General features: G+C 54.3%; 1 protein-coding gene across 1 annotated transcript in view; it reads right to left on the minus strand.

The window, feature by feature from the left end:
* Positions 1-4,721: 4,721 nt before the first annotated feature.
* Positions 4,722-22,479, minus strand: part of USP36 (ubiquitin specific peptidase 36) — a 28,194-nt gene continuing 10,436 nt past the window's right edge. Inside the window, exons 5-19 of the mRNA XM_065897113.1 lie at positions 20,823-20,890; positions 20,289-20,359; positions 19,577-19,659; positions 18,293-18,404; positions 16,223-16,363; positions 15,521-15,621; positions 14,424-14,562; positions 11,358-12,023; positions 10,628-10,758; positions 8,471-9,058; positions 7,868-8,061; positions 7,665-7,718; positions 6,042-6,143; positions 5,218-5,333; positions 4,722-4,853 (exon numbers count right to left, since the gene is read on the minus strand). Coding sequence (XP_065753185.1) covers positions 4,722-4,853; positions 5,218-5,333; positions 6,042-6,143; positions 7,665-7,718; positions 7,868-8,061; positions 8,471-9,058; positions 10,628-10,758; positions 11,358-12,023; positions 14,424-14,562; positions 15,521-15,621; positions 16,223-16,363; positions 18,293-18,404; positions 19,577-19,659; positions 20,289-20,359; positions 20,823-20,890 — 2,698 coding nt within the window. The remainder of the gene's footprint in view (positions 4,854-5,217; positions 5,334-6,041; positions 6,144-7,664; positions 7,719-7,867; positions 8,062-8,470; positions 9,059-10,627; positions 10,759-11,357; positions 12,024-14,423; positions 14,563-15,520; positions 15,622-16,222; positions 16,364-18,292; positions 18,405-19,576; positions 19,660-20,288; positions 20,360-20,822; positions 20,891-22,479) is intronic.

Here is a 22,479-nt window from a genome sequence, read left to right on the forward strand (position 1 = left end):
CAGGTGACCAGCCATGAGGCCCGGAAGGCAGAGAGAGAACCACACCGCTGAGCTCCCACCAGGTGTCACATGACACATCCTCAAGCTGCCTGGGATTACCAGAACCTAGCTTCACCTAGGTCCCATCTACATGGAGGCTGTCCACGCTACCAAGACTGGGCAGGATTCGAACCCTGGCCTTCCTCACTCCATCGTACCAGCCAGCCTTTCACTGCTCGCTCCTGACTCCCGAGGTCGGCCGAGCTTCTAATGGATGGTCACCTGGTTCCCCAGGTTTCCTGCACTTTCTTAATCGGGAGACTCCATGCTCCCTGGTCACCTCCTTCTCACACCTGTGGTTCTCCCCATTCTGTTCTGATAACGCAGGCTTGGCTGCATCACAGCCTTGGAATCTGTCACCCACCTGCCTCTCTGGTATGACGTGCCCTACCACTCAACTGACTTCCCAAGCCAGAGGTCGTCCCCCAGCCCTGAACCTTCCACCTTATGTTACCTTTGCTCTTGATTCCACCTCTGAATACCGAAGTGGCCCCACCTCTTCTGTTCCTACCATGTCATAGTTGCAGACATGAGCACTTCTTGGCCAGCCTGTTGGACTGGTCATCTTCACCTGTCTTCTCCACCCCCGCCCCTGGCCTGCACGCACACTGCCATCAGCCTTGGGTGTGTAAAGAGCGAATCAGACCTCGTAGACCCTTGCTGATGACACCGCAGGCACTCACTGTAATCCGAAAGACACACAAAGACACACAAAGAAAGGCTGGCATGAAAGGTTCCTACCGAAATTATCAATGGAGAAGCTCCTGTGCTTTTGCCTTGCCACCTGCCAGGGTCGTTCAAGCAAGCCCCACCAGCTGGAGCCTACTCACCTGTCAACCCCCCATTCACAGCCTCCCCTCCTCCCCGAGGCCACACCAGGCAGAGCTGGCACGCCCTCCTCCTGGTTCCCACTGGAGCCGGCAGCTCTGTGCTTGAGACCACGGGCTGCCAGTGGGAAACTTGGCCTTATTCATCTTCTATGCAGCCAGAACCGTGTTGCTACTGATGGGAACCAGTAACGACACACAAAAGCTATGGTCTTGCTTGTATGACCCCTGTGCCCAGATTTGTAGTGGATCAACTCCAGCTGCCTCCCAGCCGGTGATGCAGAACCTCTGGACACAAGTTCCGCTGGTGAGACAGGCCCATGAACTACATCAGTCACCCCAAACTCTCTCCCACCTGCCGAGCACCCCCTCTGGTTTGGGTCCAGCAGATGTCTCACCTCACCTGTTCTTACTCTGCTGTCCTCATTTTGAGCTGTCTGGCCAACCACCCCCCCCACCCCCCACAGTGACTGGAATAGAGAGTCCCCGTGCCTGAGGAGCATGTTTGGGTGGGGCACTGTGGGGTGTCACTGAAGGGAAGGAAGGGGTAAGGAGCCGCGGAGCTCGGGCACCAGAACCCACTCAACGGAAACCTGCCTTTGCCTGGGACGACACTGGTTCCTGTCACCCACTCACAGGCACTGCTCCTGCCACCTGCAACCTGCGGATCATGGAGCGCTCTGCAGACACCTGTGCCCCCTTCTGGCCTTACCCCACTTCCAGGACGTGCGGTATCAGCCAGACCCTGCCCCTCCTGTTCCCGTCAAGCCTGACAAGAGCTGCAATGTCCACGTGGGTCCAAATTACACTCTGTACCAACACTGAATTCCAGTCCACACAGGAGACCAGTTTTCCTCACCACGGCCTCCGGTATGTGGCTGGAGCAGCAGCTGGGCGTGCCCACTCGGGTCAGGGGAGACCGAACAGGCACCGACCACATCGCCGTGCCCTACCCACCGCTGTGCACAAGCCAGGCTCAGGAGGGGGTCCCCAAACCGGAGGCCTGGGTCGTCCCTGCCAACTGTGAGGAAAACTCAGTTTAGCAAAACCTATGATTTCTCCCTCGTCTTTCCCTGCAGAATCCAACCATTTGGTTCAAAAAATTTTCAAACAAACCTCAGTGGAACGATACTGTCTCCAAGTTTCAATCTGGTGCTCACTGAAAATCACCCTCCAAGCTCAAGGAGTCACTTCAAAGGACTTCTCCCTTCTTAAATTCCAAGGACGTATTAAGACATTCAAATAAACCTCTTTATGCCCCTTTATTCTTAACAAAGACCTGTTCTAAGCTTTCCTGCACAGACTGCTAAAGGCACCTGACTCCCGCTCACGGCAGGCGGCCAGAAAGTGCCTGAGGCCAACCTCACGCGCAAACTGGGACAGCAGACTGGGGTGGGGTGAACCTTTCAAAAGTCATAGGGGAAAAAAAACAAAGACACAGGCAGGACTCACAAAAACTCCTCGTTTTATTGCACCGAGACCCTGACAACATCTGGGGCCCCTCAGCCCCTGGAGCGGAGGTGCAGGTCATGTGCCGTGGACTCACGCGCACACGGGGCCAAGGTGTGAGCAGGGCCCCAGCCGAGGGTCCGGGAGTGACAGGACCCAGGACCACTGGGAAGGGTGAGTTAAATTAGACCCATGTTCTAAGTCAACAAAGTCTAAGACTGCCACTATAGAAGCTTTATACACGGACACCTAGGCTCTGGACTCGTTTTCTGGGCCTATCCTTCCCCTCCCAGTTTGGCCGATGATTCTCCGTGGGACGGGAGGACTTGTCTACTTAACAGTGATACTTAAATGCTGCAGGGTCAGGCCAGTGCTCATCCCTGCCCAGGAGAAAACGGGTACGTTCTCCTCAGGAAAAGCCTTTATAATTATATAGTGGAGAAAGGAAGAGACTTGCTCAGAGAAGAGGGAGAGAGAGAAAGGAGATCGATTCTGTGCTAGCAGACAACTGAATTTTTCTTTTTTCAGCTACAGAACATGTTAAAAATATGGTCGGGGAAATAGTTCACGCAGGAATGGATGTCAACATCTCAAGAGAGAAAAAAACCCTGCCCACGGAGGCACTTGCCTTCCCTCCTGAGATGACAAATGACAGAGCCACAGGGCACTGGGGTGGGCCCCTCAGCTTTGACCTCAGCTTTGAGACATGCAGGAATCAGTCCTCTGAAAACGACAAAAAGGCTCCCGGGCCAGTCCAGGCAGAGCCCGGTTCCCATCTGCTGGGACCAGAGCAGCCCCAGTGCAGGCCACTGGTATTATTCTCCCCAACTTTTTAAAGAGAAATACAAAAACAGGAAGAAAAAAACATAAAGACCGACCCACATGAAAAAATTAACATAGCTCCCCGTATAAAAAATGCAACGCTTTTTCGATACCACCAGGATCCCCCAGGCCCCAGAACGAGCAGCAGAGCAAAGGGCAAGGCTCCGTGAGGAACAAAGTGGGGGCCAGACAAGTGCATCGGGCCTCAGGCCAAGGAGACCACTCGAAGGACAGGACCAGGCACTGGTCCACTCCCACCCGAAGCGGTACCAAGAGGAGAGGAAGCATGGACACGCGCTGAGGGATAATCTTCCGATTTACTTCCATACCTTCTACCACTGGGACATGCGTCCTTTTTCTGGACAGTATCACCTCACTGAGGATTTTCCGTATTTATTAAATTATAAGTTCGCAGGCACAGCTTGAGCAAGGTAAAAGAGTGATCGTGATCTTCTCGAGTAATACAATCATCTAAATTCAAAAAGCACTCACAAAATTGAGCAAACAAAGCCAGTATTTGCATATTAGGGAGAGGAAACATATTGCCGATGGAAGCCACAGGCCTGGTCAAAAATAAATGTTTTATATCAAGTAGTAAAATAAACAGAGAATCTACCCCAAGACCACCACCTACCTCAGTAAGGACCCCCGGGTTACTGCAGCTGCAAGGGAGGGTCCAGCATAGCCACCTCGGAACAAGTAGCAGCCTGAGAAGCAGATGTGTCGGCACATCTTTTCGGCCCCCAACCTGCCCCACTACAGCCACCTGCTCTCCAGAGAGGGTCTAGAGTTTCTTGCAAGAGAGAGGTACACTGGCAGGGCTGCCCGCCCCGCAATTCCATAAAAGGGAGAGGCAGCGGCGTGGGGCCGGCCCGGGGCGCCGCCGACTCTCTGAGGCTGAACAGGTAAGGCATACAGAGCCCCCACCTGAGGAAGCGGGAGGCGCAGGATGAGCTAGCAGTGCCAGCCGCCAGGAGTGGGGGACGGAGAGCCCGTCGAGAAGGGCAGCTGGCTGCACGCCGTCATCTCTGGAGCTCAAGGTCACGCTGGGAAGGCGCAGCCGCCGTCCTCCCTGCCGTCCCCCGCAGCCCCAGGACAGCATCACAGGGCACTCAGCCCCATCTCAGGTCCCCGTTCCTGTGCTGCCCCCTGCTCTAAGAGTCCCCGTGTCTGTCACAGTGCGTGTTGTGTCACCAGAGGTCCTGATCCACAGAAGCCCGGGGCCTCTGCGGGCCGTCCCCCATGGCAGGCTTGGAGCCGACAGAGCCAGCAAGTCCTCGGCAAGTGGCTCTTCAGTCCAGATAGACGGTCCCTGGGAAGGGACCGTGTCTCTGGAGGCTGTAAGGCAAAGAACATCATTCTTGAGGGAGAGAAACGAGACCCTAGGCGTCCCACCACCACCCCGGGAGAGCACGTCCAACACAGGCAACGCCACTGACACGAGATGGAGCCTGGAAACAGCCTGGTCCTCAATCTGCGAGTGACCGGTGTGTGCACACCACACTCCACACCGTACACACCACAGCCCATGCACGACTGCACACACACACACGCACAAACTGACCCATCCTGACAGCTCCAAATTCAGCGGCGATAGCTGAGACTGGAAGCCTTAGCTGGATGAGTCACAGACCAAAAGTTCCGTCTACTCTGAAGTTTCTGGAAGGCGTTGAAGTTTCTTTTCTTCTCTCTCTTGAATTTTTTCAATTTCTTTTCCTATGTCAAGAATCACAGTGTCACAATTCCCAAAAAGGGCTCCCTCGGGTCCCGGGGGCTCCTTTCCAAGTGCTTACTACGTGCTAGCACGAGTCTCAACGTGCGACCTAAACTAACAGATTGACACTCCAGTGACCCACGGAAGGTGTCCTCACGACCCCCACTTCACTGATGGAAGAGCAGGAGCGACTGGAGGACACAGGCTTCCTGAACCGGGGCAGCGCGGCTCCAGTCTCGCCCTCGGCCACTCTGCAGTGCTGCTGCCCCTTCAAACAGCCCTGAAAATCCAAGTCCTCCCCAGCACCCTCCAAGCTGAGCTACTCCGCGGCGCTCCGCCCCCGCCAGGCGCCACCACGCATCACACCTTCCCTCGGTCGAACTCTTCGTCCCAGTCGTCAATGACTGTGGCCATGCGGGCCAGCCTGCTGTCCTGAATGGCATCCTGACTGACAGCTGACACCTCGCCGTCCCACGTCAAAACTGCAAGACAGACACTGGCATTGCGACCTGTGTGGGCACCTGGCTGCCCTGTGGATTTACTTCAAGGGTGAAGTTTACAAACTAGGCTGGTCTACTCCTAATTATTCAAAAAGTTTTGAGTGCCACCTTTTGGTGAAAATGGATACACAGAGAAGGAAAAGGGGAGGAACAGAGTGGTCTCCGGTGTGTAGGCCAGTCAGTGATCCCGTCACTTAAAAGCAAACACTGTTAACCCCGAATATTTAGTTCTTTTTAAGCCCATGCCCTCATTTGAGAAACAAAGATCTTGCGTTCTTTCTCCGAGTCCGAATTAGAAAAATAATGTTCTAAATAAAAACTTACAGCATGAGTGCTGGATGAGTTTTTGGGTCTGTTGCCTGCCCCGACTCTGGAATTCTAACGCTCTCCCTGGCTGGCCTGCCCTGCCCTGCCCAAACGCCCACGCTCTGCCCCCTCCCCGGCTCCCAGAGCCCAGCAGGAAGCTGCTCTGGATCCCCACCGCAGACAAAACCCGCCTGCAGGGCTCTTGATCTTCATACAATGGCAATGGGGTCGGAGAGGGTACAATAGACATGTACATTCCTCTTCCCATCTTCAGAGCCAAGCAATTCCTATGCACGAGGCTCAACACAGGAGGCCTTTTTCAGGCCTCTCTAGCTCCTCATAAGCCAGCTGCAGAAGACAGAAGTCAAGTCTCAAAACCAGTACCTCTTCTCCCATAAGCTTTATCAGATGAATATTTGAGCAATTCCTGGACCACATCGGATTCTCTCTCTCTGTCCCAGGATACAAGAGGAGCCCGTCCCAGCCCTGCAATCAGAATAACATTTACATACATTAAAAATAAACCACCGAGGAAACACTCGTACACCTTTTATTTACAACAGAATTGCAGAACTTACTAATGACAAATTCTTTAGAGAATGTGTAAAAGCAAGCTCTTCCTGCCTGCCTGCCTGCCTGCCTGTGACAAGGGAGTTAACGATTATTCTTTCTCAAGAGAAGAGGTTATTGGTCCAAATCAACTCTACAAAAGATGAAAACCTGAACACCGAAAACAAAACAAAAAACCTACAGGCAGCAGTGAGCCCTCGGTCTGAAGGAGGAAGGGATAGGAGCTCCCGACGGAAGCTCCTCGCCTGCAGGGAAGGGGCAGAAACCCGGAGCAGCGCCAACTGGAGGGACAAGGTGCCGCCGCCACCACCACCACCGCAGCTTCGCAGGGCAGCTCCCACCTCCCTGCCCGCAGAGAGCCTGGCCAGCAAGGACATCTGCACAGACAGCACTGACCACCCCTTATCAGGGCTCTAGAAACGACGTCTTAGCTGCTCCTGGCCTCTGCCCAGTCCCCCTAACCACCCACAACTGTCAGAACAGACAGACTCACCTCCCTAAACACAAGCCTGACCTCATCTCTCTGGTCCGCCCATTTGGCGATGACCTGGTGCCCTTCAGGCTCAGTGCTCTGAGCAGGACAGCGTCCACCGTCTGCCCCCGGCCTGTCCCCCACCCCCTCTCCAGCCGCTCCGCAGCACAGCTCGGGCCCGGTGGTCAGGTGGAGCCACCCGCAACCCGGGCTCTGGCCTCTTTAGGGTCACAAATGCCTGCCCCAATTTTGGGATCATGAACAAACACCCGGGGTGCTGGGTGTGCCCGCCACGCACTTCCTGCTCTGCACTGGGCGGAGAGCCCCGGGGCCCGGCAGCACCTCCCACTTGGCTGACGTGCTCACAAAGTGACCCCGTCTGACGACAGCCGGTCTCTGCAGCCTTTTCTCCAATGACACACGGGCTGCCTGAAGTGGCCATTCCTCACTGCCTAGCAGTTAGTGCTTTTGCCGTGTAATTAATGGAATTCCGTGTTTGTTCATGAATTCGTTTCTCCGGAGTTTGATAAACTACAAACCCATCCCCGGGAACCAGTGTGCCCGCAAAGCACAAACAGCAGACCCCAGACGATCCTTCACCTGGGGGCCCCTTCCTGAGGCGCTGAGGACCTTCTCTCCCCTCATTTAACAGACACATTCCACCAGGAGAGCCTGGTGAAACGAGCTGGCCCACTAAGGAAAAAGAAAACACAACGTGGACGAGGCGCTTGGTGGAGGCCTCAGCCCAGGCACGGCCACAGCACACAGAACCCCACTGCAAAAGGCCACACGATCTTCAGGAAGGCCGGCTACAAAGAGAGGCAGAGGGAGGTGAGCTTCTGACCCCAATGCTGCAAGTTCAAGTGGCAAAGAAAAACGCCAGGCTGGGCGGCCCAGGAGTAATTCCAGTGGGAAGGTTTAGATGGGAACACTGCGCTCACAGAACGTGTAAAGTTTACACGTACCCCATCTTTTCCTACGGGGTAGTTTGGGCTGAACGATCTGCCAGGTCAGGAGGCCTGAGTGGGCAGACAGCTGGCACGAGGGCAGAGGTAAGAGGTCTTCTAGCGGGCCCCCTCCCAATGTACCGCACCTGCCTCTAGACGCACAGGGCAGGCTGGCTCCCACCCCCTGCTCCCCTGGCGTCCCCTCCCGGCCCAGTGCACACCTGTGGGGCCTCCGGGAGCCTGGCCATTCACAGCTGTCCCTGGTCTGCTCCCAGGGACTACAGAGCCCCTCTGGCCCTCAGGCTCATTCTCTTCTACTTCCTGCTGTGACTCCTGCTTCCTTTTTTTCTTTCTCTTTTTCCTTGGTGATGCTGCAATAGCCTCTGGCTGGACGACATCGGAGGAAGAGCAGCTCCTAGGAAGTCAGAGTTGACAGTCAGCTCCTAGCAAACCGAGGCCCAGATACCCCGTGAACTTTGGTGCATGTGCCTCAGCCCTCCAGAAGAGCCCCAGGAGACTCCACCCGAACCTGACCAGGACCTGCCCACGGCCACAGTCCAGAAAAGCCCACAAGTGCGTTTTTAATCCGAGGCAAGTCCCACAAGGTGGACGACAGGACCCCAGCGCGGCCCGGCCCGGGTCACGGGACCTCCCAGCACCTATGGGGCTGGCCAGGTCCGGAACGCTGTTTCCACTCGCCACCCGCCTGGGACACCTGACGATACAGTCAGGTCCCAGAGGGCCGGGCAGCGCCTGTATTTCCAGACAGCACCCACTGGGAGTGGGCTGTGTGTGAGCGGAGGCGCAGGGCTCCCTGCTCTCACCCACGCCGAGGTGGGTGGTCCCGGCAGAGGCCGTCTTCTCCGCCAAGGCCCTCAGCTCCCTGCCTCCTCCTCTTCCTGCGGCTCATGCGGTGGCCGTCGCTCATGCATCCCACGGGCCAGCCGTTCCCCGGCTGCTGTCCGCCCTCTTCCTCCGGTCTGCCCGCCGGCGGCTCCGCCCGACCCTCCTTCCTATGCACGGGGCTCCAGGGTGGCCCCGGCGTGCGCCCCGCCTGCAGAGCGGAGGCATCCGTGTCCCCCGTGTGCTTCCTCTTCCTCTTCCTCCTCTTCCTGGGAGACCCTGGAGGGGCCGCCACAGCCGTGCAGGCCTCTGAGCCCTGGCCCTGGGTCTCTCCCACGCGGGTCTTCTTCCTCTTCTTACAGAGACCCTGGGGGGGCTCGCTGGCCTCTGGCAGCTGGTGTGAGGGGGCCCGGAAGCCCCCGTTGACCTGAGGCAGGGGCGCAGAGGCGGGCGAGTGGCTCTGTGGGTCTGATGTCCCGAGAGGTGGGGGGCTGCTGGACAGTGACAGGGAGTGGGGGCCAAGGGGGGGCTTCAGATGGCTGGATGGTCTCGGAGCAGGTGACACAGCCCTGTAGGGACAGTCAGGTAGTGAGGACAGGCTGAGCTCTCCCTGCCTGCCCTCCCTCAGCCCCTTCCCTCGCAGGTCAGGATTTTAAAAGACTTTCGCCTGTAAACCTCAGGTATATGTACATTTCAGTGAACGTTAGAAAATACATGCTAACAAATTCAAATCTTAAGATCAAAGTTAATAAAAATCGTTACATATCTCTTAGTTTCTTGTCACCAGGCAGTTCAAAGTACTTTTGCAAACCCTAATGTTTCAGATTCTCAGTACAAATGTGTTGGGAGGAAACCTCCACTAAGCAATAAATGTCCAGCCTCCACAAGTATCAGGTGTCTGAGCACAGGCGGTGAGTCTTATAAGAAAGGCGGCTCTGAGCCTACGCATCTTCCACTATTACCCTTCAAGGATTTTCCTCTGAAACTTGGGGTTCAGGAAAATCAGGGAAACAGACTTTCCAGTCAGATGATACAGCAAGACAAGTAAAGGGCAGGATCTAGAGCAAATCAAGTGAGACTCTTGGATCTCCTCCTGCCAGCTATGCGACCTTGGAAAAGTCAACTTTCCACTCTGGGCCAGAATTTTCTCATCTGTGAGTATGTGACAATAAACCCATCTCCAAGGGTTGCTAATTAAACAGGACTGTCTCAACATCATCTAAACTAGACAACAAACTCTGATGGCAACACACAAACTGCACTACTACATCACGCTACTCTGCGTTTTCTGGAATTAAGAAAAAGTTATACGTCAAAGAAACAAAGAAAAAGATACCCAATAAATGTCCTGGACGTTTAAGGACCTAGCATGTGCAAAACTCCCGTGCCAGGACTGAGAGCGGGAGCGGGGCTGGACAAAGGGAACAGCGGGGCCCCGAACGAGGAGGGCAGGGAGGGCACGTTGGAGCCGCAGCAACGCCAAGCCCGCCCAAACCACCCCACGGCCTCGCGCCCCATCTTCCTTCCCTCCTTCCTCCCTCCCCAGCTGCCAAAGGCCTTGATAGCCCCTCAGCCTTCAAACAAGCCGTTTATCGGTAATTCTGGGCCTTTGGCCCTGGACTCACAAAGGAACACGAGCACCCCTGTACGGAGCGGGCCAGGAGGCGACAGCCCAGACCTCCAGGGGGGCATCTCCGCAGGAGCCTGAAAAGCTCCCAAAGAACCTCGCCTCCCGCAGCAGCCTCCGCAGCGCACGGGGGGCGCCGGCGTCCACTCGGGAGGCCCTCAGGGCCAAGGTGACAGACCCCACCCCACCCGAGATAAGCCAGGGAGCACGGCTGGGAGACACAACCAGTGCACAGGACCCTGAGCTCACGCACGGTCTGTTCAAACGCCCCCCCCCCTCCACTTCAGGGTCCTGTCACGGGGCTGGGGGGCCATAGGCAGATCAGCTCACAACACACGCATCACCACGAGCCCGTGGCAGACGACGGAATATGAAGACAGAGTAAAAAAGCCAGGGCCTGAGAGACCAAGCCGCCTCTGCCCCACTGAAGCCCCTTCAGCAGGAGGACAGAGGAGACACCGGGCAGACCTGTGTGCTGTCCCCACGGGGGAGGAGCGGCCGCCCTGCTTACCGGATTGTACTGACAGGCCAGGTGGAGGCGACGACGGGGTGAGTGGGTTTCCGGGGGGAGGTGAGGTCGGAGGATGGAGAGAGGGGAGGTGGACGGAGGTCATTGCCGGTTGCCCTCCGCAGGGTGCTGGCCTGCAGTTATTGACATAAATAAAAACTTGGTGCTCTAAAAAAGGTTGCCGTGAGTGAAGAGAAAAAGTAAAAATAAAATAAAAATAAAATAAAAAATAAAAGAGCCCAGAAAGAAAGATGAGAGGACAGAAGAACAAAAAAGGGGGTGTGAGGGGTGGGAGAATGGTAGAAGAAGAATCAGAAGTGTTTTTGGTTAGAAACAAAAAGGAAAAAACGAAGGAAGTTTAAACAAAAATCTCAGTACGACAATAACATCACGGAGCTTCGAGGTGCACACAGAGGTGCCAGCCAGCCCGTGTCCCGCGCGCCCCGTGCTCAGAGCTCCCTGCCGGGGCCCGTTCCCAGAGGCTCCCTTAGGACATCTGTCCACAGATGGAGACAGAGGACAGCTGTGTGGCCCTGACCCTCGATCGGCCACTGGCCTCATCCAATGACAGAGATGCCACAACCAGCCTGCGCCTGGACAGCCCTCTGCCACCTAGGGACGCCCAACGTCTCAGCTCCTCGGGCGGCCAAATGCCCCTGTGCTGCCGCCCCACCCCCCAAACTACAATCAAACCTGCTCCCCAACCCCGACCGACACCCTCCCACACACCCACCTTCCTGGCAGAAAGGGCCAGCTTTTTGGCCGGCGGAGGAGACATGGTGTTGGCGGGCTCGGGGGAGGCGCTGCTCAGGTCGGGGCACTTGGCCTTCACCAGCTCCGCGTCCTCTCGGGCCGGCAGCACCTTGGCGGGGCCGGCAGAGTGGGTTCCCTGAGAATCACCAAGAGGGGCGGCTCCACTCTGGGGTGCCGGGGGGGGCCTGGCGGGGCCACCACCAGCAGGGTGCTCAGGGCTGGAGCCCCTCCTCTCGGCGGCTGGGCCCTCATCACCCACCTTGGGCCCGAGCCCGTTGGCGGTCCTGGCGGCCGGGGGCCGAGGTGAGGTAGAGAGGGTGGCCCTGCCGTCCCAGGAGCCGGGCCTGCGGCCCTCACACCTGCTGCCGCCCAGCTCGCCGGCGCCGGAGGGCCCCGGGGAGGTTTTGAGCGGTGGGGAGAAGTGCCGCAGGGGGGCTGGTTTCTTGACTTTCTTTCCAGGCTCATCCAGAACAGTCGGCACGTGGGTAGGCGTTTTGCAGAGTTTGGGGGAAGGGGACCCCAGGGGTGGCTTGGGAGGAGTGTATCCGTTCTGAGACTTCAGGCCCGACACAGAGCCATTCCTGGCAACGGGCACCCCGAGCTCTTCAGGGGTCTGAGGCTTCTTCATTGTCACAGGGTCTGGTCTCTAAAGGGGAGCAAAGCAGAGGAGGCGGTCAAAGCCAGAGGGAGCACAGCTGGCTGGCAGGGGCCCCACATGGAGGCAGCAGGCAGGGGCTCTGAGGGGCAACTCTAGACAAATTATTTATACGGACACACGGTACAGATACTGTTACTTCTTTTCAGTATCTTTTGAGTTGTGCACGTATGGGTGTGCCTCTTTATAATTATCTTTACTACGAAAGCAGTACATTTTCATCAAGAGTTGAGAAATACAAAAAAATTAAAAGCGAAAAAATGTACCAAGTTCCATCACCTAAACATAACCCTCCATTGATAGGCTGGTGTCTTCTCCCTTTGGTCTTTTCTTGACACAGGTGCCCAGGAGCATCTCAGCTTCACCATATGCCATTATCACCTTTGTACTCTGGCCCATCAACAAAGGTCTTTAATGTTTGACTAGCGACCATCTCATTGCATGAAGAGTTTATAAACCAGACTGGCTCCAGGTCTCCTTGACATGACCACTAAGGTGCTAAGTGCCCCATCCTTCTCCATAGCACCATCACAACTGGGTCTATGCCACTCACTCACCGAAATGCTCCCCGAGGCCTGCGTCGGTGCTGTTTACCACGACATGCCACCTCCACCCCCAACCAGATCAGGGTCTTAGAGACTATGTGCTGAAGAAATGGTCAAAAGACTGAATCTGGGGGCTTCCCTGGTGGCAGAGTGGTTGAGAGTCCGCCTGCCGATGCAGGGGACACAGGTTCGTGCCCCGGTCCGGGAAGTTCCCACATGTCGCGGAGCGGCTGGGCCCGTGAGCCATGGCCGCTGAGCCTGCGCGTCCGGAGCCTGTGCTCCGCAACGGGAGAGGCCACAGCGGTAAGAGGCCCCCGTACCGCCAAAGGGAAAAAAAAAAAAAAAAGACTTAATCTTCTTCTGTACTTAGTACTACACGCTAATTTTTTGGAAGTGGCATTACTAGGCTGTTAATATTTTCATAAATTAGGATGCATACTGCCACACTGCATTTACTGTACTCTTGCCGGCAACAATTTTTTCCCAAAATACTTGCTAATTTGATACTATTTTGAATCACTTAAGCATCCATATCCTCTGCACAGGCGACAGACTGGTTTTACGTCACTTAGGTCATTATTTCCTTATTAGCGTTCTTCCTAAAAGGAATACATCTTCCCACTGTGCTGCAAAACCGTTCACTTGTTGAGCATTTAAGTACATGGAACTTAACACAATGTTACTTAGAGTAAAATAACTTCTGTGCGACTGCAGTGTATTTGGGAAGTTATTTTCATGATGAAAACACGCAGGGTCAGTGAAGAGGCCTTGCGGTGGCCTGACCAGGGGGTGGGGTGGGGGGCAGGGCGGGGGGGGTGCCGCGCTCGCCCTCAGGCACCCCCATGCCCGTCGCTGTTCCTCTGAGCAGCACCCAGGGCTTCTGGCTTTCCTGCTCTGGCCACAGTGACCACCACCTTTGCAACCAGGTCACGGCATGTCATTGCTACGTCAACTCTAATGCTTCTATTTCAGCTTCTATTTTCTTGAATGTTGGAAAGGAAACAGATTTGCATAAATGACTAAAACCCCTGTAGACATGTGAAGGCCCCGGCAGCCTGTGTTTGGATTTGATCTTCAGACGGAAGGGAAAGGATCACAGAAGTAGTCAACAGAGAGGGCCGTTCTATTTTTGAATTACGAATTACATTATAAGGAAACTGCTATTATCTTATTAATAAAACTGAGTTCTTAACTTTTTTTAGTACAAAATTTCAAATACATACGAAAATAACTTCAAGGGTATTCCTTAATTGTTAACACTTTACCACATTAGCTTTCCTGCTCTCTCTCCTTCTGCATATATATGTGTGTATGTATGTACATATATATTTTCCTAACTATATGAGTTAAATTTCAGACACGACGTCCTTTTACCTCCATACACACCCACGAGTATTCCTAAAAACAAAGGACGTTCTCTTAGCATAACCACAGTATAATTATCAAAATCAGAAAATTAACACTGGGACAAACTACTCACATTTTTAGTATTAAAATGTGGGGATAAAATATTTTTTTCCCAGATGCTTAAGGCCAGAGGTTTGCTTGGGAAACCTGTCACTGCACTTCCGCGTGGCAGCTGCTCTAAGGTGGGGACACACTGGGAGCTCTAAGTCTTGATTTGCTGAGTCAGGTTTTCTCATCACTGTCCCCCTCTTCCTTCTCACCATTGTTGGCTCCGTGACCCACTTCAGAAAGAACGTGGAATACAGCAGGACTGCTGTCTGCACTCTCCTTCCATCGGGCCGAGCTCCCCAGCATGAAGAGGTCTGGGGGCTCCACGATCCCCCGAGAGGCACAGGCACGAAGAACGGCAATGATTACATCGATCCTCTTAAACAAGTACCTTTCCAGTCACTGATGAGGACGTGGTCCCATTGCTGATATTCTTCCTGGTGTGGTCTGGAACCACCCTGGGGTGGCTGGGAAGGGAGGAGGCTGTCCTGCAGATGGAGCCCTCAGGACTCTTCTTAGAGCCTGGAATCCTGTCAAAGGAAGAGAACAAAGTCAGGGAGTGTCTTACTAAAGCTGCAGAGGCTTTACCGAAACTGAGTGTGAGGAGGAATCAGAATACAGAAGTCAAGGTTACAATTCCATTCCAAAAAAAAAAGGGCAGGCAGGGAGTTCCCTGCTGGCCTAGTGGTTAGGATTCCAGGCTTTCACTGCAGTGGCCCGGGTTCAATCCCTGGTCTGGGAACTGAGATCCTGCAAGCCACGCTGCACGGATAAATAAAAAAAGACAGGCAAAGGCAGAAAAACAGCCAGAGGGAACCATGACTGTCCCAACGTGCTTCTCTGAAGCTGACTTCGCCCTTAAACCATGAGAACTTACTACGCAGCCCGAGATTCTGCTCAATGTAAGCAAAGAGCAAATTACTCAGTTCTTCCGAGATTATTAGAGTCTCAGTCTATCAGAAAGCCATCCTGGAGCAGCAAAACACCTCCCTGCTCCACACCCTCATCTTCCAGGTCGGTGACGATCAGTCCCAAGAAGAGGCATCTTCCAAAGGCCTACACCCTCTGACTTCTTAGCCTCTACCCACTGACAACCTACCTCACTGCCCACCGTGATCACTTTCCCCACAGAGGAAGGTCTGTACGCCAGCCGATAGCCAGATGGAACGCATCTAATTTGGGGCAATAATGTAATAGACAACCTTCCAATTTACATTCAAAGCCACCTCACTGTGGGGCAGATGGACTCCTGCTCTGACCTTCCCACAGGCTCTGGCTTTGACTCAACAGCCAAGTGGACGTGATCTAAGTGCCCTTCCCAGTGGCCGCTCTCCACTACACCTGACTGGCAGGAGGAGAGCTGCTCCAAGAGCTTCCCTCCTGCAGAATTCCAGTCACTTTCATGCAGGGAAAGGCCAGGGAGGCCGGTCGGGGCGAGAGCAGAGTGAAGGCGAGCGCTCTGGGGGGTGGGGGTGGGGAGCCGGTTACCGCAGGTAGAAGAGGACGTAGGCCTGCTGGTTCAGAACCACCTTGATGTTGCTGGAGTGGACAAAGGAGTCGTTCATCTGGTACCACTGTCCATTGCTTGCCTGAGCAGCGCAGGGTGTGGACAAAACAAAACACAACGATCAACACTTCTGCGATCCTTACTTTTAACAAGGGAAGGAAAAAACCTTTTAGCTGCCACATGTATCCCAGTGCTGATGAACTAACTAGCGTTTTATGACTTCATAAAATGTCAAGTATCCCTCTAACTTTGAATGTGCCCCTAAGTGTGCTGGAGTCCCCCTTCCTTCCTGGCACCCCAAAAGATGCGAGCCTTCCTTGTGGAAGGCTATTTTGACAGGTCTGCTCAGCACAGCCTCTCCCACCAATATCTGGCCTTCTGAGACTTCTCCAGGGGGGTCTAAGGACAGGGCACTGGCAGCAGCCCCCCCTCCAGTGTCTCATCGCAAGGCCAAGAGTGGGACAGATCCTGGTGAGACAGGTTTAAAACACGTCTTTGCACTCCACGAAGAAACAACAACAGGACCTGGACACAACCACAAAACACGGCCACTTTCCACAGAATAAACATTCTGCAGAGGTCACATCTGGACTTGTGCAAACAGGCACCGCAAACCTGCCCCCCGGAGGTAGCACGCATACCACCACCTAAGACAGCCTGACACCAACACAGGAGCCACTGACCTTCACGTAGCAGTAATAGTGCCCGGCGTGGCAGCTATAGCCCGAGTGGACCAGGACAGCGTACAGTCCGTACATGACAGGCTCACCATTACTCTGGGACATATACGGACGGATGTTCAGGAATTCCGGATATCCCACATCCTGTTTGAAAAGCCAAGGAAAAGGCAATTACAATTCATCATTGGGAGTAAGGGTCACCTTGCCCTCTCCATCAGCTGGTCTTTAACAATGTGGGGCAATGGGCACACAGCAAGGCTGAGGCGGGGGCCTCCTTTAGTCAGTGATTAAAAAAGAAGCAGAAAAGTGCAGTCTTTCTATGGGAGTTTCTATGAGAAACTCTTACTTTATTGTCTTGACAAGTGGTTTATGATCTCCTGTCTTGGCCGTGCATCCCAATTAGTTCTCTCACTACCTGGTCCCACATGTGAAAGGAGAAGAGTCGTTCATTCTCCTCCCTGCCACCATGCAGGAACACTGCAAGGGGAGTACAGGGGCACAGCGCTGGGAGTCAGGGCTTCAGGAAAACAGGTGCTGACTCCACACGGCTAATTGAAACAGCAGGTTAAAATTTTAATGGAGTAGCTCAGGATGAAGGTCATGCCATAATTTATTTTAGAAATCAACAATTTTTCATAAGAAAATATTACCAAACATGACCTTTGAATGATACAGATATAACATACTTGCATTTCTGCCTGTGCACATACAGACTTTTAAAAAAGTGAAGTACAGTGACTTCCCTGGCAGTCCAGTGGATAACACTCCACACTTCCACTGCAGGGGGCACGGGTTCAATCCCTGGTCTGGGAAGTAAGATCCCCCATGCCGCACGGTGCGGCCAAAAAAAGAAGTACGGTTTACACACAGTGAAAATAGGAGTACAGTTTGGTGAGTTCTGACCAGTGTACACTGATGGTAACCTACACTCCATTCAAGAGACAGACATGGACCCAGAGAACCCCCTTCTGTCCAGTAAGTGCCCCCATCTCAAGCACCCACGGCTCCAAGTCCTACGGCAAGTGGTTATTTCTGCCTGTTCTTGGGCTTCATACAGCTGGTACCTGTTTGTCTGGATCAACAGAATGTCATGATATTAACCGACATATCTTTTCCTGTCTATTGACAATCTCAAAATCTCAAAAGCCAACACATCCAATAGGCTCAGGAGCCCCAGTCCAATCTTGCTAGACATGGGGCCGAAATCAAACAGACCAGTTTCTCAAACTGTGTCCTAATGGAAAACTAGTTCCAGGAGATTTTATGGCGGAACGTGAGATCCTCAGGGCAGAAGCAACACGACCTCATTCAGCACTGATTATCTCCCACTGATTTCCCAGTGCCTCACACGGCACGGTGCAACGTAAGCCCAAGTGTTAGAACGGAGGAATGAGTGACTCCCTCAGTAACTGAGTTCAGTAAATTCCCCTTGGAGATTCAAAACACGACACAGCTTAATAAAGGCTCTGAGAAGGTCTGCAATTAAAAAGAACTATCTTAACTCGGGCTTGGCGTTTCCCAAACTCGGCTGAACACAGAACACGGAACACTTTTTTTCAGGGTACCATACTACCGTTCTGCAGAACACCAGTTTGGGAAATGCTGACCTAACCACTACCACTGCCAGTGAGAAGACTGAAAGCTCAGACAAGTGCCTCGCCCCAAACCACACAGCTAGGCTCTGCCAACCGAGAACACATCTCCAGGCCCTCATGAGACAAGGCATCTTCTATTAAAACACCACTGTGCAAAAAAGTAAATTATTACACTCCACAAAAAGGCACAGCTTGCAGCTGCACCTGCTTTAGAGACTAACAGGACATGGAGCACAGTGTTCATCACATTGATTCCTGGGCCACCCAGACCTTCTATAGCAGGAGCACCCCAAGCACAGGAAGATGCTGGGGAAAAAATGTTCTTGAACTTGACTGCATAATGATCATTTAGGGATTTTGCAAAAATGCAGACTCCTGGGCCCTGTCTTCCAGGGATCTGAATCCACTCAATCTGGAGTAGAGCCTGGAATCTTTCAGAAAGCGCTGACCAAGCAGCCTGGGCGCTGTGAGTGCTCACCTTGGTGATCTTCCCCCCACTGAAGTTGGCAAAGCGCTTGAGTGAGAGTGTCAGGACGTTGGACGTCCTGTGGATGGTGAACCGCTTGCTGGCCGGAACCTTCTTCTTGCATCTGCGAGGAAGGGGAGAGGAAGAGCTATCAGCTCGTGCTCTGAGGACTGCTGTCCTCACACTAGGTCAGTATCAGAATATCAGGAACTGCACTTTAAATAAGGGGTCTTCTTAAATGAGACCGTGCCCTCTGCACCCCTAAAAACCAATCAACACCACTTAAGGAAAGGAAAGCTACGGCAGGGCCACCAGGACTAGAGAAAAGGTGGAGATTCTAAAGCAAAAACAAAGTACTTTCCCAATGAGGAGACTAAAGAAGATGCATGGAAAAGTAACTTTGGGCTATAACACAGGAAAAGCAAATTCGAGCAGATGTGGCCAAGAGATAAACAGGCAGGCAGGAAATCACCGAAAGCAAAGCCAGAAGACCAGGAAATGAAGGGGGAGAAGACAGAGGCAAAAGTGAACAGCTTCTAGAGCCAAAGGAAGTGAACTGAGAGGGAGAAAAAGCAGGGCTCAGGCACAGAATCATCCCCCTGAAAAGCATAGCGAGAAAACTTTCATTAGTGATTTACAGCTCTTAAATGACCTGGATATAAAGTAACACACCCACACACTGAGACTGCACAACCCTAAAGAGGACGAGGTCAGTCACAACTGCTGAGATGGAAAAATGCCGAGGACAACTCAAGTCAAAAACGGAAGCCACAGAACACGGCTTTTCGAGGAGGCAGGACGGCCTCCGGAGCAGACGGCCATGTCCAGTCACTCCACTTCTGTGCCTCAGTTTTCTCCTCCTGTGAAATGGGGGTAATAACAGTCCCTGCTTCACGAGTGAGTGCACGCGAGGCCCTCAGAACAGGGCCCAGCACGGAGTAAGCGCCACATAATAAACAGCAGCTAGGACAACCACAGCTATCCCTCCATCTGTATTGTTTAAAGGTTTTCAGTTTTAAGACACATCTACACCACTTAAGAATGTGGACAGTGACTGGGAGTTCCCTGGTGGTCCAGGGTTAGGACTCGGTGCTTTCACTGCCGCGGCCTGGGTTCAATCCCTGGTCGAGTACTAAGATCCTGCAAGCCGTGAGGCGTGGCCAAAAAAAAGAAATGTGGACAGTGGTCACCTCTGAGGGCGAAAGGGAGGGAGGGGACGGCAGCCGTGTCGGGTTAGGTGACGTATTTTCTTTCTGGCCGGCTTGATCTTTTTGCCGAGAGCAAAACGAAACTTACTTCGCACACATATAGGCATTCTCTCCACTCAGGACATCGGGTTTCACAAAAAGTTCCAGGGCACGCACGATATTTGCAGCTTGCTGAGAAGGACAAAAACAGGGAATAGAACAAAGAGCGGAAGAAATAGGCTGACTCTCCAGAAATGCCGAATGTAAGGTCTTCTTCAGGCTGACGCAGCAAATCACAACATTTCACTTGCATAAGAACTGGCCTGCTAGCTGCCACCTTCTGGGACTCAGAGCATGGCAAAGGAACAGGGAGCCAGGCTGTTACCCCTCCTCTGTTGACGAGGATCACAGCCCCGGGGGTTCATCAAGGCCTCAGAGGGTCCAGTCCAGACCTCAGGCTGAGGTGAGCTCACCTCCTGCAGAGTTCGAGCAGGGAGAAAGGAAGGCCGCTCCGAAATGCGCAGCCTCTGTGTGAAAGCTGCCCGCAGCACACCGGACCTCCCTGCTCAAACCCCGCACTCAGTGTGGCCGCTATTCATGCCTCAGGGCACAAAACTGCATTATTTTCCCCCTTCTTTTTGAAAAAAATAGAGCTCGCACAGGGAAATGGCTAGGAAGAAATACACGAAAATGTAGGACTCCAAGTATTTCTTTCCTGATCTACCTGGATCACATGCCCTCATAGGTTTTTGTTCTTTGGGGTCTTTGCCCTCTGGCCTCCCTGTCCTAATGCAAATGAAACAGCATGACAGGGTCTATACCCGAATCTCCAGCGCCACATCCAAGTAGGGATCGTAGGTGTCTGAGACGCTCTTGCACACGGAGCACTTGACTGCGAGAGAACAAGGCGGGCAGTGGGGTGGGTGCAGGGCCTCCAGGGCACCACCCCCGTTTCCAAGTCTGAGAACTGGAGGCAGACCACCAGCTCACCAGCCCCCTGAAATCTTGGGATGGGAAGTGCTCAGGAGGAGACGAGGGCAAACCCCGAGGTGCCTTCCCAGCCTGGCCAGCTGCCCCGGGGTGCTCACTCCCACCCCAAGGGCAGCGGCCACATCTGAGCAACTATGGAGTCTGAGGAAAAGGAACACCACCCGCATCCACAGGCTCCTGATGCTTTGCTCCAAACCCCCTCCCAGGAACGGGGCCCCCAGCAATGCAGCAGGCAGGGCTGTGGTGCACAAACCAGGCTGCAGGCCTCCTGGGCCTGGCGGGTCAGCCTGGGTGCCAATACCAAGCCTTTCTGGTTAATACTCTAATCCCCAACAAGAAGGGGCAGAGAACATTTCTCCACTTACCTCGCGATCGGAGATAGCCTCCAAAAATCTGATGGACCAAAGTCGTAGCCTGCGTCTGACGATCCAACCTGCAGAAAGGCCATGGCCTTCAGGGGGAGGACAGGGGCCAAGAAGCAGGCCGGCAGCCCCGCCAGCCCCTGTGCCGTTACCCGCTCAGTGCGAGGATGGGAAAGGTCCCACCTGGTCAGCGACAGCTCTGCCCCGAGGCCTCCGCACGCGCTGACCCGCGTGGCCTGCTCCCCACAGCAGCCGCCTCACCTCCCACGGCACGGGGAGCAAGAGGCTGGATGGACCTGTACGTCACCCCACCCCCGGCCCACCCCTCCCCGCTCCAGCTCAGCCCCACAGTCCCTCGTGGGCACCGCACACGCGCACCTCTGGGAAAGGGAGCGCAGGGTGAGCAGGGACAAACTCCCCCTCTGAACCCTCTCAGCAGGACAGCAGTGGGCACGGGCGTGGGCTTTAGGGTCCGGCAGACCTACATTCAAACCCCCAGCCCCAGAGCTGCGAAGCAGAGCTCCAGAGAGCACCTAGCACAGCACCTGCACCCACAGCGACTCACGCAGCGAAGATTCTGGAAACAATACCCTACGCCTAGCCTCTGCTCCTGGTTTTGCTTGCAACCCACCGAATCTGACCCACTCCTCTGCAACTGTCCTGAGTCCCCGAGACCCCCGGGACACAAACGCAGCCACCCTTTTGGTCTTTTGGGCCACAAAAGCACTACATGGCAAGGCCCATTCCCTGCCGGGAAGAGCTTCCCCGTGTCCACCCAGGCCCCAGTCTCCTGCCCACCACCTCCTGCAGGTGCTTCTGCCTCCCAGGCGGGGGTGGGTGGCGGCGTGTGTGCTGCTAACCCGGCACCTCCCTCCGCAGGCGGCCACCTCCCACCACCGGCAGAGCGAGCCAGGCGCCCTGGTCTCAGCCTCCTGTTCAGGCCACACGACTATTCATGGCTGCACTGCCCAGACGCATTGAGGAGTATAGCTCCAAAACACGTGGGGGACAAACAAAGGGTCAGCAGATTTTTATTCTGCACGTTAGGAAAAGAAAAATCAGCTGCCACCTTCTATACTGTCACCACCACTCATCAAAGAAGGGACATTTTAGGTCCCCAAACTAGCAAGGACATAACCTCAGAGCAGACTGAAAGCCTCTGGGCGTGATGCAGCTGCTGAACTCCAGGTCGCCCCCGGGTCACCTGAAGCCCGTCAGGACAGGGGCCCAGAGGACCACATAGGACGCACCCTCATTCAGCCGGAAGCAGGGACAGCACAGACATTCAATCACCCAGAAGCAGGAAAATAAAGCCAGATCAAAAAGACATCCCAGGGGCTTCCCTGGTGGCGCAGTGGTTGCGAGCCCGCCTGCCGATGCAGGGGACACGGGTTCGTGCCCCGGTCTGGGAAGATCCCATATGCCGCGGAGCGGCTCGGCCCGTGAGCCATGGCCGCTGAGCCTGCGCATCCGGAGCCTGTGCTCCGCAACGGGAGAGGCCACAACAGTGAGAGGCCCGCGTACCGCAAAAAAAAAAAAAAAAAAAAAAAAAAAAGTCATCCCAGACGCTCCCACCGAGCGTCCCAGAGGAAGGGAGGGAAAGGAGAAGGGACGAGGGGACCTGAGGCCTGTGCAGCACCTCCTGTAAGGTGAGGCTCCC

This window comes from Phocoena phocoena, chromosome 19 (assembly GCF_963924675.1).
Source record: "Phocoena phocoena chromosome 19, mPhoPho1.1, whole genome shotgun sequence".
Taxonomy (NCBI): domain Eukaryota; kingdom Metazoa; phylum Chordata; class Mammalia; order Artiodactyla; family Phocoenidae; genus Phocoena; species Phocoena phocoena.